The 25,503-nt window shown below is 43.5% G+C and overlaps 2 protein-coding genes across 5 annotated transcripts in view; both read right to left on the bottom strand.

Moving 5' to 3' along the window:
• The window catches only part of LOC122690688 (melanoma-associated antigen D2-like), a 54,929-nt gene extending 40,593 nt beyond the window's left edge, over positions 1-14,336 (bottom strand). For 2 of the 4 annotated variants that reach the window (XM_043897590.1, XM_043897591.1), the window contains exons 1-3: positions 14,227-14,336; positions 3,744-3,800; positions 663-768 (exon numbers count right to left, since the gene is read on the bottom strand). The gene's annotated coding sequence lies outside the window, so the exon portion shown is untranslated. The remainder of the gene's footprint in view (positions 1-662; positions 769-3,743; positions 3,801-14,226) is intronic. The other 2 variants (XM_043897593.1, XM_043897592.1) reach the window with 2 other exon arrangements.
• LOC122690521 (melanoma-associated antigen B1-like) lies at positions 1,542-3,044 on the bottom strand. Its single transcript, XM_043897458.1, has one exon. It carries the CDS (start codon positions 3,042-3,044, stop codon positions 1,542-1,544), a length of 1,503 nt encoding a protein of 500 aa, XP_043753393.1.
• Positions 14,337-25,503: the final 11,167 nt, after the last annotated feature.

The following is a 25,503-nucleotide window of genomic DNA, read 5'->3' on the forward strand; positions in this document are numbered from 1 at the left end:
TTATCTCACATGGCCAATGCACATGCTAATACTGTCACCGAATATTGTCTCTTTCATTTATCTATGAGTAATGAATAAGGGATAGATATTTCTGGTTAATTGTATTTGGTATTCTTACTGCTCTGGCTACACATTCTGATCCACTAGCTTGAGCACAAGGGTATTCTTTTTTATCACTTAGGACAAATTTTGAAGTATTGAGAGAAACACTGAAATAAAACATACAGGGTGGGGACTTTCCTGGTGGTCCAGTGGCAAGTACCCCAGGCTCCCACTGCAGGGGTCCCAGGTTCCATCCCTTGTCAGGGAAGTAGACCCCAAGTGCCGCAAATAATATCCAGCACAGCCAAATAAATAAATAAGAAAAAGGAAATTAAATGTCAAAGATTAAAAGTACTTGTTTAAAAGAAAAGACAAGGGTATGTCTCTGGGTCGGGGAAGAAGAACAGTATGTATGCTACAGTAGTTTCGAGCAGGAGTGTAGTCCCAGCTCTGTCATTTGCCAGCCTTAAGTAGTTTGGCACTAAACCAAACTCTAACTCTATGAGCCTCAGGCTCTCCACTGTGAAGTGAGTTTTATAAACCCTGCCTTGTCAGACTGGTGGAATATATGTATTCATGGAAAGCATCTAACACAGCACCTGTCTCTATTGAGAACTTACGGGCAATCGCAGTTATTACGATTATCTTGACCTCAGATGTTACATCAGCTGGGTTTCTTTTCTTTTTTTGCATCTATCAGATGTCAGAAACTATGCAGCGTTCTAACTGAAAGAAAAACAAAAGTGACCCCACCTCCCCAATCAGCCAAAATTCTGCTTAGCAATGAAACCAAAGTAATATATTCTCTCCACTCCCACTTTACCCTGCTTCTTTCTTGTTCTTCTTGAAATAGAGAGTATCTCAGCCTCTTCTGTACAATAACAGCTTCCCTGGAAACTATAATTGAATGGGCAGACTGGGAGTTTCTTTGACCAAACAGCGCCAGTACAGGCCTGAAAGACTTCCTTGAAGCAGATGCTCAATTAATGTTTGTGTAAAAGAAGAGCCACAAATAAATCATTTGCTATAATTTATATTCTCAAACATTCTTGAAAACCATAAGCAGATCCAAGGATATATCTTATACATTTACAAAAAAGGAGACTATAAAAGAGAGTACAGCAAACCAAAAATTGAAGAACTTTCAGCTCTCTCTCTATGTATCTATGTTCTGAGCTTCTATTAGTGTGGTGACTTTCACATTTCTAAGGCTATTCTTATCCTAAAGTGATGTTATTCTCATCCGGGATCACAAAGGTCATTTGAGGATTTCCAATATGCATTTCCAAAACCAAAATTCCTACTCATAAATTTGACAAACAGCAAAGTGTGTGTGACCCATGTTATTCAAATACTTGTATCATCAACCTAAATACGCTTTCTGTTGAAAAAAGAAAGAACCGAAAACTGGGGGGGGGGGGGGGGGGGCAAGTCAACAGGACCACAGGATGATGATAGGCTTTTCTGACCACAAAGTGAAGAATGGCCTTCAGCCCACACTAGGAGCGAGTTGGACAGCTGGATGCGGCCCTAGCGTGGGCACTGGCCGAGACAGAAGGGCCAGCCCTGGCTGCAGCAGAAATGCCAGGCATGGCTGAGGCAGGATGCTCAGCCTGGGCTACAGCAGAAGGGCCATCCCAGACCGAGAAAGAAATGCCTGCAGTATCCCAAACAGACATGCCAGCCCTGCCCGAGGCAGAAGTGCCAACACTGGCTACAGCTCTGGCGCTGGTGCTCTCTACTACCTCTCTGGAAGACTCCTCAAAATGCTCCAGGAAGGTAGCAGGGACCGTATCATTGACCTTGGCCAAAAACTCCAGGACTTTCATCTTGTTGGATTCCATGAGTGCTCTTGGACCCAAAAGGAACTCATAGCGAGGGGGATCGCTGCCTGGCACCTGGCGGTACTCCACGTACTCTTCCTGCACCAGATCTTCTGTGAGGAACTTCCTGGTATCTCCAAAGATGAAGTGCCTTCTTCCATCATAGATGCCCAGAAAATTCAGGATCTTCCAGATCTTCTCCTCAGAGAGGCGGTGGCCATTCAAGTAGATGACACCCAGAAGAGGCATCAGAAGACCATTCTTCGGCAGCCCCCGGTCACCTCTCATAGACGCACTGTCACTGAGATCTAGGTTGCTCACCAGGATATAGGAGTGACCGTCGGGCCTGACTTCCTTCAGGACCAGGCCAAACACCATCTCTATGTGCTTAGAGGCTCTCCTGAGGATCTCAGGGAATTGCCCCCTGTACCTTTTATTGATTGCCTTCAGCATTTCTGACCTCTTAATGAGCTCCCTCTCCTTATACTTATACAGCATCTTCTGCACCAACACCTGCACCTTCGTGGTCAGAGGATCTGTGTGAGAGCTCTCAGCAGCAGCTGAGGCCTGGGAGGTATTTCCACCTCCCTGACCTTGGCCCTTGGCACCGACACCATCTCTTGCACGTGCTGTGGCACCGACACAAGCCCTTGCACGTGCTGTGGCACCGACACCCGCTCTTGTGCGTGCTGCACCACAGACATCAGCTCTTGAGCGTGCTGCAGCACCGACATCAGCTCTTGAGCGTGCTGCAGCACCGACATCAGCTCTTGAGCGTGCTGCACCACAGACATCAGCTGTTGAGCGTGCTGCACCACAGACATCAGCTCTTGAGCGTGCTGCAGCACCGACATCACCTCTTGAGCGTGCTGCAGCACTGACACCATCTCTTGCACATGCTGCACCACAGACATCAGCTCTTGAGCGTGCTGCAGCACCGACACCAAATCTTTTGGGTATAGCACCTGCAGCAGCACTGGTGGTGCCTTGGGCTCCCTGAGGCTCCTTCGGGTTGCCACCAGCTGAGGAGCTTGAGGGAGCACTCTCTAAATCAGGAGGGGGGGAGGAGGTGGTCTCTTCTCCCCTAGAGGTGGTGGCTTGGTCATTTAGACCCTGGGTCTCAGCCCGGGCCTGGTGATGTTTCTCATGACCACGGACCTTATTCTGCCTACGGGGCATGATGGCCGTGGACAAGAACTACAGGCAGGAGTCTGGGTCAAAGGACAGGAGATTGGTGCACCTGGAGGATGGAGAATGAGGCGATGTGAGCAACTTAAAATGGGGAGATTCCACCTTGCCTTTATCAAAGCCTGCCTCTGCAGGTGTCCTTGAGGACACTGCCTGAGGAAACCACAAGGCTCCTGTTTCGGGCTCAGCTGTCCCCACAGAATCACACAGAGGAGGAACAGAGGCCTTCGATTTTCCCTCTGCATCCTCTCAGCCCTGCTTTGGATTTACCGGCATTGCAGTCCTCTCAGCTCATCTTTAGTATTACCATGTCAAGCCTTGGCAGAGCCTGGGCACCCTGCCTTTTGCTACTCTGATGCAGACAACTTTAGACCTCCACATTTTCCAGAAGCCAAGTGAAGGGATATCTCAGGCCACCTCCCTCTCAGGGGATACCCAGTGCTGAGGGCTCAGTAGGGGTTTTTCCACCCTGAGTTCACTGGGATCACCATTCATGGTCTTTACCTTGGCTCCTTAAAACACTGGACACCATTCTCCATTTGCTGACTAGTGGCTGTACCTTCAGACTAGACATTTCCGCTCCCCTAGACTTGGTATAAAGCGGTGAAGTAGATGCTCAACCTCACAGCCCTTCCCTGAGATTTCCTGGGCTCAAATCCAAGGGATGGGATAAGTGCACTGAATACTCACTCAGGTTTCTCAATTGGGCTCCTGGCAGAGAAGCTCCTCTTTCTCCTGAATTGATGCCTGTGAGATAGTAAAAGCCAATCAGCCTGTGTCCCAACAGGAGGAAGTAAGATGACCTTATCTTACCAAACACAGTCTTCTAAGAACAGGTGCTATTGCAGGCAGGTTGATGTCCCTGTGCTCCCACACAGGATCCCAATTCAAGGTCTATAATATCTTTTTGCTTCTCTTTTCTTCTCTCTCTCTTTTCATAATTAAATTTATTTACTATTAATTGGAGGATAACTGCTTTACAGTATTGTTTTTGTTTCAGCCACACATCAATATGAATCAGCCATAGGTAAACTGTATGTCCCCTCCCTCTTGAAGTTTCCTCCTACCTCCCAGCCCATCCCACTCCTCTAAGCTATCACAGAGCACCGGCTTTGAGCTCTCTGTTTCATAGGACTAATTCCCACTGGTTATCTATTTTACATATGGTAATGTGTGTGTTTTCAATGTTACTCTCTCAGTCTGTCCCTCCCTCTCTTTCCCCCAGTGTCCACAAGCCTGTTCTCTATGTCTGCAAATCCACTGCTGCCCTGCAAATAGGTTCATCAGTACCATCATTTTAAATCCATGTATATGCGTTAATATACAATATTGGCTTTCCTCTTTCTGCCTTAATTCACTCTGCATAGAAAATTAGGACTAAAATTACCACATGGAAAGTGGAGCTAAGATGGCGGAGGAATAGGACAGGGAGACCACTTTCTCACCTACAAATTCATCAAAAGTACATTTGAACGCTGAGCAAACTCCATAAAACAACCTCTGATCGCTAGCAGAGGACATCAGGCGCCCAGAAAAGCAGCCCATTGTCTTCGAAAGGAAGTAGGACAAAATATAAAATATAAAAAGAGAGACAAAAGAGTTAGGGACAGAGACCCGTCTCGGGAAGGAAGTCTTAATAGAAGAAGTTTCTAAACACCAGGAAACACTCTCACTTGCGGGTGTGGGGGATGTTTTCGAGTCTCGGAGAGCAACTTAACTGGGAGGAAAAATAAATAAAACCCATGGATTACATGCCTAAAAGCAACTCCCAGCAGAAAAGTACCCCAGATGCTCGCATCCACCACCAGAAAGGGGGGCTGAACGGAGAGGAGCGGGAAGCATTGCTTATGGCAAGAACCGGGCCTGAATGCCCTGCAGGCAATCGGAGAGAGCTAACCTGAGATGGCAACTTAAACTGTGGGATAGCAAGAGAGAGAGAGAAAATTAACCTGCGAAAAGCCCTAACTGAAGACACTGCCGGCTGTTGACAGAACAAAGGAAGGACTGAGCAATTCCGGAGAAGAGCTAACCGGCTGTGGACTGGCCTGTCCCCCGCCTGAGGCAGGAGGCAGTGGGGAGGGGAAAGGGGCAAACCTGGCCCCAGAGACAGCATCCCCTACCAAACTGCAAATAGGTTTCCAGTCTCTAACCAAAGACTTCCTGAGATTCTGGAGGGTTGACACCTGCTGGGAGGGTCACAGCTAGAGACCAGCTCCCCAGAAGAGACACAAGGCTAGCCGGATAGGTGGAAACTGAGGCTGGATCCACAGAGGGGAGAAGGCGCACCACACCCTGGGAGAGTGCACCCATCAAGCTCCTGGCTGCCTGAGCTACTTGGCAGGGAAGCAGAAAACGCAGGCCGAACAGAGTCTGCGCTTTTGTGGAGTACCCGAAAACTGGAACCTGAGTGGCTTAGGCCTCGGAAGTGCATGCACCTCAGGGCCCGCTCCCTGTAGAGCAACCTGGAGCCTGAGCGGTGTAGATGGGGAACCACACACGCCACGAGTGGGGGCAAACCCAGTGTGGCCGGAAAACCGCGAGTGCTCCCCACACACGCCAGTGATATGTCTGCAGTGCCCCGCCTTCCCCACAGCATGACTGAACAAGCAAACCTAAACAAGAGTCCACCTCCGCCCGTGTGTGTCAGGGCAGAAATTAGACACTGAAGAGACCTGCAAACAGAAGCCAAATAAACAAAGGGAACCACTTCAGAAGTGACAGGTGTAACAGATGAAAATCCCTGTAGTTAACACCAACTATACTGGAAGGGGCCTATAGATATTGAGAAGTGTAAGCTGGAACAAGGAGCTATCTGAAACTGAACCGAACCCACACTGCCTGCAACAGCTCCAAAGAATATCCTAGATATAATTTTACTATTTTTTTAATTAAAAAATTTTTTTAATGTTTTTCTTTTCTTTTTTTGGAAATGGCAACCCACTCCAGTATTCTTGCCTGGAGAATCCCATGGGGGGAGGAGCCTGGGAGGCTACAGTCCATGGGGTTGCAAAGAGTCAGACACGACTGAGCTACTTGACTTTCACTTTCACTTTCTATTACTCCTCTACTGCTCCTTAATTTTCATTTTCATAACCAACTATAACATTGCAAAAAAAGACCCTATTTTTAAAGCAAACTTCACATATATTTCTTAAATTTTTTGTCTTTTTGTTTTTAATATTGTATTTTTAAGAGTCTAACCTCTACTCTAGATTTTTAATGTTTGGTTTTCAGTATTTGATATCAATTTTGGACATTTTAGTATCCAATATTCAGTACCCATTTTTACTCAGGAGTGTGATGATTACTCTCTCCCCCTTTTGACTCTCCTTTTTCTCCCCCAGATCACCTCTATTTCCTCCATCCCCCTTCTCTTCTCAATCCAATTCTGTGAATCTCTGTGGGTGTTCTGGGCTACGGAGAACACTTAGGGAACAGAGTACTGCATAGAGCTGTCTCTCCTGAGTCCCCCTTTTTCTCCTCCTGCTCATCTCTATCTCCTTCCTCCCTCTCCTCTTCTTATTGTAACTCTGTGAACCTCTCTGGGTGTCCCTCACGGTGGAGAATCTTTTCACCATTAACCTAGAAGTTTTATTATCAGTGCTGTACAGTTGGAGAAGTCTTGAGGCTACTGGAAGAATAAGACTGAAATCCAGAGGCAGGAGACTTAAGCCCAAAACCTGAGAACACCTGAAAACTCCTGACTACAGGGAACATTAAGTAATAAGAGACCATCCAATACTCTCCATACCTACTCTGAAACCAACCACCACCCAAGGGCCAATAAGTGCCAGAGCAAGACATACCACACAAATTCTCCAGCAACGCATGGACATAGCCCTGAGTGTCGACATACAGGCTGCCCAAAGTCACACCAAACCCATAGACCCATCTCAAAACTCTCTACTGGACACTCCATGGCACTCCAGAGAGAAGAAATCCAGCTGCACATACCAGAACACCGACGCAAGCTTCCCTAAACAGGAAACCTTGACAAGCAATCGTCCAACCACACCCACTGGGAGAACCTCCACAATAAAAAGGAACCACAGACCACCAGAATACAGAAAGGCCACCCCAAACACAGCAATCTAAACAAGATGAAAAGGCAGAGAAATACCCAGCAAGTAAAGAAACATGAAAAATGCCCACCAAGCCAAACAAGAGGAGGAGATAGGGAATCTACCTGAAAAAGGATTTAGAATAATGATAATAAAAATGATCCAAAATCTCGAAAACAGAATGGAGTTACAGATAAATAGCCTGGAGACAAGGATTGAGAAGATGTAAGAAATGTTTCACACGGACCTAGAAGAAATAAAAAAGAGTCAATTAAAAGTGAATAATGCAATAAATGAGATAAAAAACACTCGGGAGGGAACCATCAGTAGAATAACGGAGGCAGAAGATAGGGTAAGTGAGGTAGAAGATAAAGTGGTGGAAATAAGTGAAGCAAAGAGGAAAAAAGAAAAAAGAATCAAAAGAAATGAGGACAGCCTCAGGGACCTCTGGGACAATGTGAAACACCCCAACATTCGAATCATAGTAGTCCAGAAGACGACAAAAAGAAAGGCCATGAGGAAATACTCGAGGAGATAATAGCTGAAAACTTCCCTAAAATGGGGAAGGAAATAGTCACCCAAGTCCAAGAAACCCAGAGAGTCCCAAACAGGATAAACCCAAGGCGAAACACCCCAAGACACATAGTAATCAAATTAACAAAGATCAAACACAAAGAAAAATACTAAAAGCAGCAAGGGAGAAACAACAAATAATACACAAAGGGATTCCCATAAGGATAACAGCTGATCTATCAGTAGAAACACTTCAGACCAGAAGGGAATGGCTGGACATACTTAAAGTAATGAAAGAGAGTAATCTACAACCCAGATTACTGTACCCAGCAAGGTTCTCATTAAGATATAAAGGAGAATGCAAAAGCTTTACAGATAAGCAAAATCTGCGAGAATTCAGCACCACCAAACCAGCTCTTCAGCAAATGCGAAAGGATCTTCTCTAGACAGGAAACACAGAAAGCTTGTATAAATGCGAACCCAAAACAGCAAAGTAAATGGCAATGAGACCATACCTATCAATAATTACCTTAAATGTAAATGGGTTGAAAGCCCCAACCAAAATACAAAGACTGGCTGAATGGATACAAAAACAAGACCCCTATATACGCTGTCTAAAAGAGACCCACCTCCAAACAAGGGACACATACAGACTGAAACTGAAAGGCTGGAAAAAATATTTTCTCGCAAACAGAGACCAAAGGAAAGCAGGAGTCACAATACTCATATCAGATAAAATAGATAAAATAGACTTTAAAATAAAGGCTTTGAAAAGAGACAAAGAAGGACACTACATAATGATCAAAGGATCAATCCAAGAAGCAGATATTACAAGTATAAATATATATGCACCCAACATGGGAGCACTGCAATATGTCAGGCAAATGTGAATGAGTATGAAAGGGGAAATTAACAATAACACAATAATAGTGGGAGACTTTAATACCCACTCTCATCTATGGATAGATCAACTAAACAGAAAATTAACAAGGAAAAACAAACTTTAAATGACACAATGGACCAGCTAGACCTAATTGATATCTATAGGAAATTTCACCCTAAAACAATCAATTTCACCTTTTTCTCAAGTGCACACAGAACCTTTTCCAGAATAGATCACATCCTGGGCCATAAATCTAGCCTTGGTAAATTAAAAAAAATGAAATCATTCCAGTCATCTTTTCTGACCACAGTGCAGTAAGATTAGATCTCAATTACAGGAAAAAAAAAACATTAAAAATTCAGACATATGGAGGCTAAATAACACGCTTCTGAATAACCAACAAATCTTAGAAGAAATCAAAAAAGAAATCAGAATATGCATAGAAACAAATGAAAATGAAAACACAACAACCAAAAACCTATGGGACACTGTAAAAGCAGTGCTAAGGGGAAGGTTCATAGCAATACAGACTTACCTCAAGAAACAAGAAAAAAGTCAAATAAATAACCTAAATCTACAACTAAAGCAACTAGAGAAGGAAGAAATGAAGAACCCCAGGGTTAGTAGAAGGATAGAAATCTTAAAAATTAGGGCTGAAATAAATGCAAAACAGACAAAAGAGACCATAGCAAAAACCAACAAAGCTAAAAGCTGGTGTTTTGAAAAGATAAACAAAATTGACAAACCGTTAGCAAGACTCATTAAGAACCAAAGGGAGAAGAACCAAATCAACAAAATTAGACATGAAAATGGAGAGATCACAACAGACAACACTGAAATACAAAGGATCATAAGAGACTACTACCAGCAGCTCTATGCCAATAAAATGGACAACTTGGAAGAAATGGACACATTCTTAGAAAAGTATAACTTTTGAAAACTGAACCAGGAAGAAATAGAAGATCTTAACAGAACCATCACAAGCACAGAAATCGAAACTGTAATCAGAAATCTTCCAGCAAACAAAAGCCCAGGACCTGATGGCTTCACAGCTGAATGCTACCAAAAATTTAGAGAAGAGCTAACACCCATCTCACTCCAACACTTCCAGAAAATCGCAGAAGAAGGTAAACTTCCAAGCTCATTCTATGAGGCCACCATCACCCTAATTCCAAAACCAGACAAACATGGCACAAAAAAAGAAAACTACAGGCCAATATCACTGATGAACATAGGTGCAAAATCCTTAACAAAATTCTAGCAAACAGAATCCAACAACATATTAAAAAGATCATACATCATGACCAAGTGGGCTTTATCCCAGGAATGCAAGGATTCTTTAATATCCACAAATCAATCAATGTAATACACCACATTAACCAATTCAAAGATAAAAACCATATGATTATCTCAATAGATGCTGAAAAATCCTTTGACAAATTCAACATCCATTTTTGATAAAAACTCTCCAGAAAGCAGGAATAGAAGGAACATACCTCAACATAATAAAAGCTATATATGACGAATCCACAGGAAATATTAACCTCAATGGTGAAAAATTTAAAGCATTTCCCCTGAAATCAGGAAGAAGACAAGGGTGCTCACTCTCTCCACTACTATTCAACATAGTTTTGGAAGTTCTGGCCACAGCAATCAGAGCAGAAAAAGAAGTAAAAGGAATCCAGATAGGAAAAAACGTAGTGAAACTATCACTGTTTGCAGATGACATGATCCTCTACATAGCAAACCCTAAAGATTCTACCAGAAAATTACTAGAGCTAATCAATGCATATAGTAAAGTTGCAGGATATAAAATTAACACACAGAAATCCCTTGCATTCCTATACACTAACAATGAGAAAACAGAAAGAGAAATTAAGGAAACAATACCATTCACCATTGCAACAAAAAGAGTAAAATACTTAGGTGTATTCTACCTAAAGAAACTGAAGACCTATACATAGAAAACTATAAAACACTGATGAAAAAAATCAAAGAGGACACAAAGAGATGGAGAAATATACCGTGTTCAGAGATTGGAAGAATCAATATTGTGAAAATGAGTATACTACATTACTTTTCCAACAAAGTCCGTCTGGTCAAGGTTATGGTTTTTCCAGTGGTCATGTACGGATGTGAGAGTTGGACTGTGAAGAAAGCTGAGCACCGAAAAATTGATGCTTTTGAACTGTGGTGTTGGAGAAGACTCTTGAGAGTCCCTTGGACTGCAAGGAGATCCAACCTGTCTATTCTAAAGGAGATTAGTCCTGGGTGTTCATTGGACAGACTGATGCTGAAGCTGAAACTCCCAATACTTTGGCCACCTCATGCAAACAGTTGACTCTTGGAAAAGACCCTGATGCTGGGAGGGATTGGGGGCAGGAGGAGAAGGGGACGACAGAGGATGAGATGCCTGGATGGCATTACTGACTTGATGGGCATGAGTTTGAGTAGACTGGGGGAGTTGGTGATGGACAAGGAGTCCTGGCGTGCCGCGATTCATGGGGTCACAAGGAGTCGGACACGACTGAGGAACTGAACTGAAATGAACTGAACCCAGAACAATCTATAGATTCAATTCAATCCCTATCAAGCTACCAACGGTATTCTTCACAGAACTAGAACAAATAATTTCACAATTTGTATGGAAATACAAAAAACCTCGAATAGCCAAAGCAATCTTGAGAAAGAAGAATGAAACTGGAGGAATCAACCTGCCTGACCTCAGGCTCTACTACAAAGCCACAGTCATCAAGACAGTATGGTACTGGCACAAAGACAGAAATATAGATCAATGGAACAAAATAGAAAGCCCAGAGAAAAATCCACATACCTATGGACACCTTATCTTCGACAAAGGAGGCAAGAATATACAATGGAAAAAAGATAACCTCTTTAACAAGTGGTACTGGGAAAACTGGTCAACCACTTCTAATAGAATGAAACTACAACACTTCCTAACACCATATACAAAAATAAACCCAAAATGGATTAAAGGTCCAAATGTAAGACCAGAAACTATAAAACTCCTAGAAGAGAACATAGGAAAAACAGTCTCTGACATAAATCACTGCAAGATCCTCTATGAACCACCTCACAGAATATTGGAAATAAAAGCAAAACTAAACAAATGGAACTTAATTAAACTTAAAAGCTCTTGCACAACAAAGGAAACTATAAGCAAAGTGAAAAGACAGCCTTCAGAATGGGAGAAAATAATAGCAAGTGAAAAAACAAAGGATTAATCTCAAAAATATGCAAGCGACTCCTGCAGCTCAATTCCAGAAAAATAAACGACCCAATCAAAAAATGGGCCAAAGATCTAAACAGACATTTCTCCAAAGAAGACATACAGATGGCTAACAAACACATGAAAAGATGCTCAACATCACTCATTATCAGCGAAATGCAAATCAAAACCTCCATGAGATACCATTACATGCCAGTCAGAATGGCTGCTATCCAAAAGTCTACAAGAAATAAATGCTGGAGAGGGTGTGGAGAAAAGGGAGCCCTCTTACACTGTTGGTGGGAATGCAAACTACTAAAGCCACTAGTACAGTGTGGAGATTCCTTAAAAACTGGAAATAGAACTGCCATATGACCCAGCAATCCCACTCCTGGGCATACACACCGAGGAAACCAGATCTGAAAGAGACACGTGTACCCCAATGTTTATCACAGCACTGTTTATAATAGCCAGCACATGGAAGCAACCTAGATGCCCATCAGCAGACGAATGGATAAGGAAGCTCTGGTACATATACACCATGGAATATTACTCAGCCATTGAAAGAATTCATTTGAATCAGTTCTAATGAGATGGATGAACCTGGAGCCCATTATACAGAGTGAAGTAAGCCAGAAAGATAAAGACCAATACAGTATACTAACACATATATATGGAATTTAGAAAGATGGTAATGATAACCCTATATGCAAAACAGAAAAAGAGACACAGATGTACAGAACAGACTTTTAGACTCTGGGGGAGAAGGCGAGGGTGGGATGTTTCGAGAGAACAGCATCAAAACATGTATATTATCAAGGGTGAAACAGATCACCAGCCCAGGTTGCATGCATGACACAAGTGCTCAGGGCTAGTGCACTGGGACGACACAGAGGGATCGGGTGGAGAGGGAGGTGGGAGGGCGGAATCGGAATGGGGAACACATGTAAATCCATGGCTGATTCATGTCAATGTATGGCAAAAACCACTGCAATACTGTAAAGCAATTAGCCTCCAACTAATAAAATTAAATAGGGAAAAAAAAAGAAAGCTGTGGTACATATACAAAATGTAATATTACTCAGCCATTAAGAAGAATCAATTTCAATCCGTTCTAATGAGGTGGATGAAAGTGGAGCCCATTATTCAGAGTGAAGTAAGCCAGAAAGAAAAACACCAATACAGTATACTAATGCATATATATAGAATTTAGAAAGATGGTAACGATAACCCTATATGCAAGACAGAAAAGGAGACACAGATGTATAGAACAGAATTTTGGGCTGTATGGGAGAAGGCGAGGGTGGGATGATCTGAGAGAATGGCATCGAAACCTGATTATCAATTGTGAAACAGATTGCCAGTCCAGGTTGGATGCATGAGACAAGTGCTCGGGGCTGGTGCACTGGGATGACCCAGAGGGATGGGATGGGGAGGGATGTTCAGGATGGGGAACACATGTAAATCCATGGCTGATTCATGTCAAAGTATGGCAAAAACCACTACATTATGGTAAAGTAATTAGCGTCCAACTAATAAAAATAAATGAAAAAAAATTAAAAAATAAATTACCACATGAGCCAACAATCCGATACTGGGCATATCCCCTGAGGAAACAGAAACTTAAAAAACACTTCTACTCCAAAGTTCGTTGCAGCACTCTTTACAATAGCCAGGACATAGAAGCAATCAAGGCCTACATTTGATTTATGACAGGATCTAAGATTTCTCAGTGTGCTGACCATGCCCCTCAGACGAGGGCGGAGTGGTCAGAGGGGAATTGCTTCCCCTTTAGGCTGCAGTGGGAACGGCCATGTATTCTTGAGGTCTCAAAGGGATGATGACAGGGAGGGAGGATGTGGTCTGAATGATGTGGTGTGGAACATCCCCACAGCCCCTGAGGTTCTCACCATCCCACCAGGGAACGCAAAACTCTCCCTTCCCAGCCTGACGCTCCCCGCTTTCACCTGGTCTCTCACTTCCCTGAGATAATCTGGGAAGCGTCATGTCACAATGCCTGATTGCGACTCCGTTTCTTATGGGAGGAGCCCCCATCCTCACTCAGCGTCACAACCATCAATTGTGTTGGGGACTAGGCCCCTTTTGTTGAACTAGGTTTATTCCTTTAGAGCAAGCTTCTACCTCCCTGATCCCAACTCCAGAAAACGATAGGGGGCACCACTGTCGGCCAGCTCCTCGTGGGGCCTCCTAGAGCTGAGTGCAGGGGGGCCGCTCAGTGTGGCCCCCATGCGGTTTTGAAGTCTGATAACTGGCCCTCAGGGAGGTTATCTACGACCGAGAGCTCCTTCACGGGTAGAACCCGGGCCTACCCCCAGACCAGCAACTTCACCTAAGATACGCTAGACCGCATTCAGCCGATAGCTCTGAGGGACTCGAAAGAGCCAGATAATAGGGGTGGGATGCGGCTGGGTCACTTTTCTTAATAGTGGGTTCGTAAAGACCCTTCAGTTACATTCCGGTCCTCACCTTGGTTCCGGACAAGTCCTGGACACAGAAACACCACCAAAGAGACGCCACGACTCCTGGTCAATCTCCTCGCCATTGAAGCGGAAGTGGATGGGAGCTGCGTACGGTCCTACGTGGGGTCTCCCGGGGATGACGGCAGGGGCCTGGTGCTACGGGAACCCCTGTAGCTCAATATTCATCCGTCCCTGGGTCCTCCTTGCGCAGTGTATTAGAGCCCGGGACGTCTCCAGCTATGAATCCAAGTCTTCCAGCCCCCAAACAAAGCCCTCGCCTCCCTGAGTCCCTAGTGGGAGGAGTCAGGGCGCTGCTCTGAGCATCTCTGCTTGTCAGGAGGGGCGCCACTCTGTGAGCCTCCCTCGTTGGGGGAGACCATCTCACTAGCACTGATGGTCCTCACTTTAAGTCTGGTTATGATCAAGACGTCCCCTCTGCAGATCTGGGGCCTAATCCTGCTAGAGGAGGCCCTGCCCTCCCCGAGATCACACAGGTGGAATGAGGGGACCACTTAGAAGTAGCTCTTCTCATCTCTCAGGGCTAAGAATTTACAGAATTCTGTTTGGCTCCCTCTCCAGGGCTCCCCTCTAACAGTCAGCATTGTCATCTGAGGTCCTGCTTGGGCTCAGGTCCATCCCTCTCTAAAACGGAGGCTGATCCTATTAGACAGAGATCTCACCTCACTGAGACTTGCCAGACTGAAATCAACCTGACATCTGTCCCCAGAGCTTCCCAGGGAGCCCAGCATCAGATATTTTCCAGGGCCTCCTTTTATGGTGTGTGCTACCATGAGTCCACTTTCAGGAACTCATATTGACACATGATAAATCCTGTAACTCCACTCTCTACTTTATGAAGCTTCTTGTCTTACATCAAGGTCCTAGTCTCCTGAGAATTCCACGTTGGAAGTCAGGGTGATCCTCTTGTGATCCTAGTCCATCAGGGCCTCTGAAAACAGACAGTGGGGATGCAACTTGAGTCCTTCTGGATTCCTCCTGCTCAGCATCCTCACTACATCTACCACAGCCAGGGACTACTCCTTCTACTGATCTAAGATTCCTCTTCTTAGTCTTTGGGTGACCCCTGTATTCAGGGGTAATTGTCTCCTCAGCCCTCCTTCATGGAAGTTCCCATATCAGCTTCTGTCCTTTGATTAAAGGCTTCCTGGGAAATGCATATTCCTACACACATTGAGCAGATACCCTCTAGAAAATCTTGGAGAAAAGGGGACTAGGTCCCAAAAGTGATGTTAGATTAGGAAAACGGAGCAGAAATCAAGGAACTCAGGGCAAATGTTATGCTGTCAGAGAAAAAGAGCTGATATATTCCTTGTCTTCAGCCACATTTAGGGGGTCTGCTAAGTCGCTCAGTTGTGTCTGACTCTTTGTGACCACATGGACTGTAGCCCGCCGGGCTCTTCTGTCCATGGGAATTCTCCAGGCAAGAATACTGCAGTGTCTGGCCATACCCTCCTCCAGGGGATTTACCAAATTCAGGAATCGAACCCAGGACTCCCATATTGCAGATGGATTCTTTACTTTCTGAGCCATGAGATTTAGGGTAGTTCTGAAGTATTTATCTCAGCACCTCCCTGTTGGCCCAGTGGTTAAGACTCCGCACTCCCAATGCACAGGGCCTGGGTTCGATCCCTGGTCAGGTAACTGGATTACACATGCCAGAACTAAAAGTTCACGTGCCACAACAAAAAGCATCACATGCTGCAGCTAAAGAGCCTGCATGTGGCATCAAAGATTCTGTGTGTCACAACTGAATGCAGCGCAGCCAAAAATTAACTATTTTTAATTAAAAAATAAAATGTTTACTTTCTATATAGAAGGATAGTGCCAGATAATCTTGTAAGCCCTGGATCACTTGAGGGTGTCTGAATTTGCACATGCAGATGATCATGTGGTTACTGAGCATCATTTCCTTCTCTCCCTTATTCATGCCTCTTAATTATTTTGGTGTTTGTATTGCCTTGGCTATGTATCCCAACCCAGTGTTTTAGTCATAGAGTCCTTCTTTCTATCACTCAAGATACATTTTGGAGTGCTAGAAGACAGTGAATTAACTGCCTCTTGAGCACCTCAGGCCGGGACAAATGGAAGGGTATGTGCTCTGGACAAGTTCAGACCAGCGCTCCTATCCCAGCTCTGTCCCTTATCATTTATGTGGACTTGGGTCCATCCCCAAACTCTGGGAGCCTCAGGTGAAGTGGCTTTTGTACGGCCAGTGGCATGTAGCTAAAGCACCTGGCTTGGTGCCTGGACCACACGGAGACTTTACACAATATCTGTTTCTACTATGATTATGATTATTTTGTTCCCAGAGGATACCACCTACCCTGATGAAGTTTTAAATCCAGGAGATGTCAGAGAATCTGTGCCATTCTTGGACATAGAACACCAAACCAGTCCAAAATGCTGTTTAGAAAGAATCTTTCATTTCCAGTACTAAATCATATTTTGAGCGCGGGGGTAGTTTTGTTTAGGTGAATGAAATTCACTTAATCTAGAATTTGGTTCTTAGACTAACGCTTCCTTCCTTCCAAGCTGCTCTTTCATTTAAACAACTCCTAGATTTGTTTTGCCTTGGAGAAGGAAATTGCAACCCACTCAAGTGTTCTTACCTGGAGAATCCCAGGGATGGTGGAGCCTGATGGGCTTCCATCTATGGGGTCGCACAGAGTCAGACATGACTGAAGTGACTTAGCAGCAGCAGCAGAAGAGACTTGCCTAGTGGCCCAGTAGCTAATTGGCTAAGAATCTGTGCTCCAAATGCAGTGGGCCTGGGTCCCATCCCTGATCAGGGAACTAGACTCCACCCCACACACCATAAGTAAAAATCCTATATGCCACAACTATAACATTCTTCATGCTGTAACTAAAGTACTCTCAGGCTGCAAGGAAGTTCGAGGATCCTGGATGCCAAAGACAAGAGCAAGCATAGACAAATAAGTAAGGAATTTGCCTAAGCTTCATTAGGCCTGGGAAGAATTGCTGGAGGAACACTGGGACATCACTGGCTTGGGCCCTCTCTTCCACATCTTTCAAAGCTGTGATACCCAGGATCTCCGATAGCTCACAGAAGGGGTGGGGTGGGGCTGGGAGTAGGGGTGGGGCTGAGGGGAGGGGGTGGGTGTGGGGAGAAGCCTGATGGGGTATTCTACAGTCCTCATTCACAGTCCACATCTTCATATCTATCAGAGCCTGACAGTCCTCCCTTTACTGAACTGTGTCCACAAGCCTCCAAAGTTTCACCTCTTACAGTTCGGCAGGGGAGAAGTCCGGGAATTGAGCGCATGGGTGCCGCTTTGTGTCGCCATCTTCACTGCCCCATGCCTCGTTAGCACTCGGCGCTCTCCCGGGACTGGACTTAGGGCCTAGGTTTCCTTCATTTACAGAATCAAGTAATCGCTTATCTTACAGAATGTCTTAGATCAAGATATACGGAAAATCAGCCTAAGAGAATTGTAGGAACTGCCCCCTGCCGATCAGAGAGATGAGACTTTGGGCATACTCTTTGTTACAGGACGGGGGAATGGTCCCTTGAGACCACATTCAGGTCCTCACCTTGCCTTCAGCTCAGTCCTGGGAATCCACTCCTAGCCACACAAATGCACTGAACATCAGTCCGAGCTCTTCCCACCAGCACGGAAGTTTTGCAGAGACACTTCCGGCTATGGCTGCCTTATGCAGGATCTCTGAGGGATGATGACAGGACCAGGGCTCTGTGGGGACCCCGTCGTTCACTGTTCAGTGGTCCCTGTTAGGGTCCTGAACATGCCGTCTGTTAGAGTCCGGGACCCTTAGTCTTACGGACTTGAGTCCTCCGGCCCCCAAACCAAGCCCTCACCTCTCCGAGTCCCTAGTGCGGAGTCAGGGCACTGCTCTGAGCATCTCTCCTTGACAGGAGGAGCGCCACTCTGTGAGCCTTCCTCCTTGGTGCCAGAGACCCTCTCATTAGCACTGATGGGCCTCATCTTCCCAGTGGTGATGGCCAAGACACCACCCTCCTAAGAACTGGGGTTTCCTGATAGAAAAAGTCCTTCCCTCGCTGAGACCAGATAGAAATGAAGAGGCTTCTCATCCCTATAACTCTGCCTGGAACCTCTGGGGTTAAGAATAGGGGCAGGGGTCTGCAAAGCCTCCTCATTTGTGGGTCTAGTGATACTTCTTTCTTCACTCAGGGGTCTCACCATGATCCTGGCCAGTCCTGGGACCTGACCTTCCAACCTGAGATTCTCCCTCCTCTGAACCGAGGCCATTCTTCTTAGACTCAGATTTTGACCTCACAGAGAACTACAAGGCTTCTAAGAGGGAATGTCCTGTCTGGGCATTCTAGGCCTGAGGGCAAGTTTAGGCAGGTCTCTGAATGACCTGTATATTAGGGTGGTTGTCTCTCCAGTCCTCACTGATGGGGGCCCAAATTTTGTCTATCTCTTGGATTAAAAGATTCCTGGGGAAAACCACATCCCTGCAACCTCTTGAGCCGTGTCCCTAATGCAAACCTTACAGTTTCATGTCCCAGACTGGACCTGAGATGGGGAAAATAACACAGAAGGCAGGGGGCAGGATGGGGTGTGCTCCCAGAAAAAAATGCTGACCCATCCTTTCAAAAGCCAGGGTCAGTCTCTTTTCATGACTTGTTTTAATGATTTACAGGCATACATTTAAAACATTGTACTGCATGTAATCATTGTTCACAAATACTGTGTTTCGTTACAAACTGAAAGTTTATGGTAACCATGCACTGAAAGTGTCTATGGCACCATTTTCCCAGCATCATGTATTCACTTGGGGTCCCTTTTCCACATATTGTTCATTTTTTAAATATTTTAAACTCTTTCCTTATTTTTTTTCTTATGGTGCTCTGATCAGTTGTATTTGTTACTATTGTAACTGTATGACATTTGTAAATTAAGATATGTGCATTTTTAAGACATCTTCTAGTAAGCCTATAATAGGATTAACAACTTTTATAAGCACTGGGAATCCCCCAAATTCCTCATGATTTACTTTATGACAGTTTTCACTTTATTGCAGTGATCTAGAACCCAACTCACCATATCTGAGATATGAGTACAATTCTAAAGGAAAAAGCCACCCAAGATGGTTTTGTGGTATTCTGATTGAGGTCATCTGACACTGCACAGAGAAACGATCTGACTGTCCCTGTCATCTGTTTCTCTTCCTTTTTCCTGTCATTTCCTGAGGTAGCCTTCAAGGCTTTGTGCCTAAAGTGCATTGGAAAGAAAAAATAAAAGAAGTGCATTGGAATGTATCCAGAGGCCTTACTTTTATCCCAAGATACATTTTGAGTGGTAAGGAACACAGCTCTGCTTTAGGACAAGAGGAGTATAACAGTATAGGATCTAGAGTAATTCAAAGAAGAATCTAATTCCAGGCCTCTCAGTCACGAGTGTTCCCCAGCAAGGGCTCACTGCCTGATGCACATGGAAGCGAAGATTATGGAATGGGCTTTTGAGAGAAAAACTTTAATCCTAGGTGGAGTAGCAAGAAGACAGGAAGTCGGGCTCTCAAATCTGTCTCCTTAATCCAAAGTTTGGGGAAAAATTAAAGGGTTTAGGGGAACTGCAAACTTGGAAGCTAATTGGCTAGTCTTGAATTAGTTCATGTGTGCTATTCATGCTGTTAGAAGCCAAATTTTTTGTCCCTATTGAAGGACTTCATACAGTTCTCCCATGGCAATATTCCTACTCTGAGAGTTGTACAGACTGAACCCTCTTGGTTCCGGGCTCATCCTGGAAACAGGGGCTCCTTTTTTTCACTTGTATAGTGCTGCCTCTAAAGATAACTCAAGGTTTGATTAATCAATAACCTGTTTTAAGGAGGAAAAACCAGTTTAAACTGGTCAGTGCTTTATGTTTCAATCCCCCCATTTCTCTTTGTACATTCTTCAAGCTTGTGGGAAACCATCCTCAATTTGGTTAATGAATCTCAAATTGTGTAGAAAATGATAATCCCAGGTCACAGATTTTGTACCAACAGGACTGGAGTGTTATATAAGCACTGACAACGTTGAATTAATTGGTATTTAAGAAAGGTGGTTATCAGAGGCTTTGTTACCTTCACATGTGTCTTTACAGGATATTGCTTTAAATTTGGCATTTTGGTGGCTGCATGGAATTTATCACTACTGGGTCAGCTGTCTTGGCTTTTCCTGGACACTCATCAGCCCAACCTGAGCTCTGCAGTTGAATGATTAATTTCTTCTACTGTAGGGCTCTTTCAAAATTAGTTTACATTTTGGCCAGCAAACAGAGCCTGGACCACCTGCGTTTAACCAATGCTTGCTGCCTCTTCCTAGCCTTCACGGATTGCAGTCGACATCAACCAGCACTCTTATCAGGAACTTGAGGTCTCTGGATGAGGCAGAAATGTTGGCTTCCCCTGGAAAACCCCTGCATTCATGGGAGCTGTAGGAAGGCCTTCAGGGCTTGTCTTTCTGTGGCTCAGAGTGCTTTGTTCCTTTCTAGGAAGAAAATGGGCAAACTAGAGGCACTGTCCCTTAATTTAGGACCCAATTCCATCTCCTAGGTTGGTTTCTGGGAGGAATTGGCTGTATGAATTCCCTGGAGAAACCACTGAGAAGAATGGACAGTCTCAAAGGTGACCAGCTTGGATCTGAGGGTACACTTAAAGAACCCTGAAAAGTTTTCCATTACATGTGGTTATCAAACTGTAGCTTGAAAGGCACATGTGCTACCCAGCTTCTAAGGAATCGTCCCACCAGTTCCAAGACTGGAGCCCATTTGGTCAGAGGCTCCCAAAATTTCTGCGCCGCCATGTGATGAGGAGAAGCTTGTCCCCAAAGAGAGTCCTATGGAAGTTCAGGCTCTGTCTCACTCTCCACATAGAGAAACTTACCTAGTGAGGAGGAGGCTGAGATAGTGATTGCATGACATTGAAGAAAGTGAAAGAGGAAGCTGTCTTAGACTCAGGCAGAGCTAACTTTCAGAGAGCAACTGAGGAGCACACACGTTTAAACACCAATTTCCTCATTTCCTTTCTGTGCATGCTGGGGTTTAATCTTTCTGGTAGATGACTGCGCCACTTGGGAAGCCCACATCTACAACTAATATAAAATAGCAATAACCAAAAAGCGCCTACTGTATAACACAGGCAACTCTACCCAATAATCTGTAATAATCTGTATGAGAAAAGAATCTGAAAATGAGTGATTATGTGTATGTATAACTGAATCACTTTGTTATACACCTGAAACTAACACAACATTTTAAATTAATTATACTCCAATAAAATGAAATAGAAAAATAATACAACCATAGCATCCAGCAATCTGACTCCTGGGCATATATCCTGAGAAAATCATACTTCGAAAAAGGAACAATCACCCCAATGTAAATTGCAGCAATATTTACAATACCCAAGACATGGGAGCAACCTAAATGTCCATCAACAGAGGAGTAGATAAACATGTGGTCCAGAAATACAAAGAAATATTACTCAGCCATATGAAAGAATGTAATTTGCAGCAATGTTTACTATACCCAAGACAGGGGAGCAACCTAAATGTCCATCAACAGAGGAGTAGATAAACACGTGGTCAGGAAATACAAAGGAATATTACTCAGCCACATGAAAGAATGCCATTTGCATGAACATGAATGGACCTAGGGATTGTCATACTAAGTCAAGTAAGTCAAACACAACTCTATCCCTCATCTGTGGAATCTAGTTTTAAACAGTGATAAAATGAACTTATTTACAAAACAGAAAACTTACGGATCCTGAAAATGAACTTATGGATACTAAAGGGGAAATGTAATGGGGGATGGATAAATCAGGAGCTTGGGATGAACTTACACACACCACTATATATAAAAGAGATAACCAATAAGGACCTCCTGCATAGCACAGGGAACTCGAATTGATATTCTGTGATGCCTATATGAGAAAAGAAACTGAAAATGTATTTATATATGTATAACTGAATTACTTTGCTATATGCCTAAAACTAACACAACATTGTAAATCAACTATACTCCAATAAATTTTCAAAAATAGACTATCTGGTCATATATATGAAGAAAACCATAATTTGAATAGGAACCAGCACCCCCATGTTCACTGCAGCACTGTTTACAAAAACCAAGACATGGAAACCACCTACAGGTCCATCAACAGATAAGAAAGACGTGATAACCTAAATACAATGGAAGGATACTCAGCCATAAAAATTAATCAAATATTGCCATTTTTGGCAATATGGACGACCTAGAGATTTTCATACTGAGTGAAGTAAGTCAGACAAAGACAAATACCACAGTATACTGCTCAGAGGTGCAATCTAATTTTTTAAAATGACACAGATGGACTTATTTACAAAACAGAAACAGACTCACACAATTTGAAAACAGATTTATGGTTACCATAGGGGAACTTTGTGGGGAGGGATACATTAGAAACTTGAGATGAACATACACACCCACAACCAGTACAGAAAATAGATAACTGAACAGGACCTCCTATATAACAAAGGGAACTCTACTCAATATTCTGTAATAGCCTATATGGGAAAAGAATCCAGAAAAGATTGAATATCTGTGTAACTGAATCACTTTGCTGTATACCTCAAACACAAGATTGTAAATCAAGAAATCTCCAATAAACTTAAAAAAATATATATCCATCTGTAACAATACCGCTGTGCTGCCACCTTAGGCAAAGGGGAAAAACCCCATCACCTCCATAAAGCAATGTTTCCAGTCCAGGAGCAAGGTGTTTTATCTCCCGATTCAGAGGATCCTCATTAATTATAGGTTGAAAAAGTTTCGCCACATACATCCAATAGCCAACTCCTATTAGCCAATCCCAACACATAAAAGAGTCAGACACAGACAAACATAGGCAATTAAATCCAAAGGCCTGGAACCTTAACCCAGTGTTCAGCGCTCTAACCCAATCATTTGAGCACCTCAGTAGCTCTAACCTCTGGCATTGTCCTATTAGGGTGGGTCTCTAAACCACGACTGTAGCCTTAGGATTCTAATCAGACAGAAGAAACTCTCCAAGGTGGGACTCTAACCCACAGTGTTGTTGTCGTTCTTCAATCAATCAGTCATGCCTGACTCTGCTTCCCAAAGGACTGCAGCATACCAGGCTTCCCTGTCCTTCACTTTTTCCTTGGGTTTGCTCAAAAAAAAAAAAAAAAAAAAAAAAAGAACTAAATGTAAGACCAGAAACTATAAAACTCTTAGAGGAAAACATAGGCAGAACACTTGATGACATAAATCAAGCAAGATCCTCTATGTCCCACCTCTCGGAGTAAAGGAAATAAAAATAAAAGTAAACAAGTGGGACCTGGTGAAACTTAACAGCTTTTGCACAGCAAAGGAAACTATCAGCAAGGTGAAAAGACAACCCTCAGAATGGGAGAAAATAATAGCAAATGAAACAACTGACAAAGGATTAATTTTATACAAGCAGCTCATATAACTCCATACCAGAAAAACAAACAACCCAATGAAAAAGTGGAAAAAGACCTAAACAGACATTTCTCCAAAGAAGACATATAGGTGGCTAACAAACATGTGAACAGATGCTCAAAATTTCTCATTATTAGAGAAATGCAAATCAAAACTACAATGAGCTATCACCTCACACCAGTCGGAATGGCCATCATCAAAATGTCTACAAACAATAAAGGCTGGAGTGGGTGTGGAGAAAAGGGAATGCTCTTGCACTGTAGGTGGGAATGTAAATTCATACAGCCACTATGAAAGACGATATAAAGATTCCTTTAAACTAGGAATAAAACCACCATATGACCCAGCAATCCCACAACCTGGCATATACCCTGAGGAAACCAAAATTGAGAAAGACACATTGTTCTTTGCAGCACTATTTACAATATCTAGAACATGGAAGCAACCTAGATGTCCATCAACAGATGAATGGATAAAGAAGTTGTGGTACATGTACACAATGGAATATTGCTCATCCATAAAAAGGAACACATTTGAGTCAGTTCTAATAAGGTGGATGAACCTAGAGCCTATTATACAGAGTGAAGTAAGTCAAAAGGAGAAAGATAAATATTGTATTCTAACGCATATATACAGAATCTAGAAAAATGGTACTGAAGAATTTATTTACACGGCAGCAATGGAGACGAACAAAGCTACAGGAGGTGATGGAATTCCAGTTGAGCTATTTCAAATCCTTAAAGATGATGCTGTGAAGGTCCTGCACTCAGTATGCCAGCAAATTTGGAAAACTCAGCAGTGGCCACAGGGCCGGAAAAGGTCAGTTTTCATTTCAATCCCAAAGAAAGCCAATCCCAAAGAATGCTCAAACTACCACACAATTGCACTCATCTCACATGCTAATAAAGTAATGCTCAAAATTCTCCAAGTCAGGCTTCAGCAATATATGAACCATGAACTTCCGTATGTTCAAGCTGGTTTTACAAAAGGCAGAGGAACAAGAGATCAATTTGCCAACATCTGCTGGATCATGGAAAAAGCAAGAGGGTTCCAGAAAAACATCTACTTCTGCTTTATTGACTATGCCAAAGCCTTTGACTGTGTGAATCACAATAAACTGTAGAAAACTCTGAAAGAGATGGGGATAACAGACCCCCTGACCTGCCTCTTGAGAAACCTATATGCAGGTCAGGAAGCAACAGTTAGAACTGGACATGGAACAACAGACTGGTTCCAAATAGGAAAAGTGGTATGTCAAGGCTGTATATTGTCACCCTGCTTCTTTAACTTATATGCAGAGTACATCATGAGAAATGCTGGGCTGGATGAAGCACAAGCTGGAATCAAGATTGCCAGGAGAAATATCAATAACCTCAGATATGCAGAAGACCCCACCCTTATAGCAGAAAGTGAAGAAGAACTGAAGAGCCTCTTGATGAAACTGAAAGAGGAGAGTGAAAAAGTTGGCTTAAAGTTCAACACTCAGAAAACTAAGATCATGGCATCTAGTCCATCACTTCATGTCAAATAGATGGGGAAACAGTGGCTGATTTTATTTTTCTGGGCTCCAAAATCACTGCACATGGTGACTGCAGCCATGAAATTAAAAGAAGCCTACTTCTTGGAAGGAAAGTTATGACCAACCTAGACAGCATATTAAAAAGCAGAGACATGACTTTGTCAACAAAGGTCCGTCTAGCCAAGGCTATGGTTTTTTCTGGTGGTCATGTATGGATGTGAGATTTGGACTATAAAGAAAGCTGAGTACCGAAGAATTGATGCTTTTGAACTGTGGTGTTGGAGAAGACTCT

Source organism: Cervus elaphus, chromosome X (assembly GCF_910594005.1).
Source record: "Cervus elaphus chromosome X, mCerEla1.1, whole genome shotgun sequence".
Taxonomy (NCBI): domain Eukaryota; kingdom Metazoa; phylum Chordata; class Mammalia; order Artiodactyla; family Cervidae; genus Cervus; species Cervus elaphus.